Source organism: Phaethon lepturus, unplaced genomic scaffold (genome assembly GCF_000687285.1).
Source record: "Phaethon lepturus isolate BGI_N335 unplaced genomic scaffold, ASM68728v1 scaffold38057, whole genome shotgun sequence".
NCBI lineage: Eukaryota > Metazoa > Chordata > Aves > Phaethontiformes > Phaethontidae > Phaethon > Phaethon lepturus.
This window is the reverse complement of record NW_010553213.1, coordinates 264-1,402: the sequence shown is the minus strand read 5'-3', so window position 1 is coordinate 1,402 and position 1,139 is coordinate 264. Positions and strand designations below refer to the sequence as shown.

At 44.2% G+C, this 1,139-nt stretch overlaps 1 protein-coding gene across 1 annotated transcript in view; it reads left to right on the top strand.

Moving 5' to 3' along the window:
• The window catches only part of LOC104624179 (protocadherin-19-like), a gene marked incomplete at both ends in the record, with an annotated part of 5,268 nt that extends 4,132 nt beyond the window's left edge, over positions 1-1,136 (top strand). Inside the window, 1 exon segment of the mRNA XM_010291474.1 lies at positions 949-1,136. Within this exon segment, the coding sequence (XP_010289776.1) occupies positions 949-1,136 (188 nt within the window).
• Positions 1,137-1,139: the final 3 nt, after the last annotated feature.

Here is a 1,139-nt window from a genome sequence, read left to right as displayed (position 1 = left end):
AAACAGGAACAACAACCGCTGTGAGCCGAGCATACCCAGTTAATGCAAGGTGCAACCGTATTTCTCATTATTTGCTCGGGTGGTGTTTTGCGATAACTTTTTTCCTCCGGTGTTTTTGCAGCAGGCGTTCAGGGCACTTCATCAGTGGATTCTTTTGGCAGGTGGGAAGCAAAGAGGGAAGGAAAGGCAGAGAAAAACAGGCTTGCAGTAAAAAAAAAAAAAAAAAGGTCAAAAAAGGATCATTTCTCTTTGCAAAACACAGTTGTTCTCCGATTTCTAGAAGACGAAGAAAGCATTTCCCAGCAGAAGGGGTGGGGTGTGTCGGGGGGGGAGGGAGGAATCGGATGTGGTTGGAGAAAAGATTTCGAGTTACCAGGTATTATCAGGAGATAGTCAAAATACCAGCAGTTTGGATGAAGCATTAATAAACAAACAGCCTTTGGAGTGTGAGGGAATAGAGCTTGCCAGCTAGGACTGGTTCTGGGTTTGCCTTATTTACTGCTATGGAAAATGAACCGGGGGAAAAAACCCTGCTATTCGTTTTGAATTTTCATTACAGGGATCAAATTAAATCACTTTAAAAATCCTTATTATGCATGGAAATGACTGCAGGTACCCTTTTCAGCTCATGGATTTTAACATCTCCATTTTTCTCTTCTGCAGGCTGGACTTTACTCCTAATAACTAAATATCAGCAATTATAAACACTAGAGAAAAACAGAGGCATTCTCCCTTTCCATTATTTTTCATATTTGACCTGAAAGCATTATACATATGAAAATAAGCTAAAGACCGTGTCGTGCCACCAGACCCAAAACATGACGTAATGTGCATGACTAAGAAGCCTACAACGGAGATGGGGGCCAAGCCCTCCGGGCTTCCGCATGTGTATTTAGCGGGGCAGGGTTCGGGATGCTCTCAGCTAGTCATTTTCCTTCTGTCCCCCAGAATTGCAGAATACTCCTATGGGCATCAAAAGAAGTCAAGCAAGAAGAAGAAAATTAGCAAGAATGATATCCGCCTGGTACCGCGGGATGTGGAGGAGACGGATAAAATGAACGTTGTGAGCTGCTCCTCTCTCACTTCATCCCTCAACTACTTTGACTACCACCAGCAGACCCTGCCGCTGGCCTGCCGCC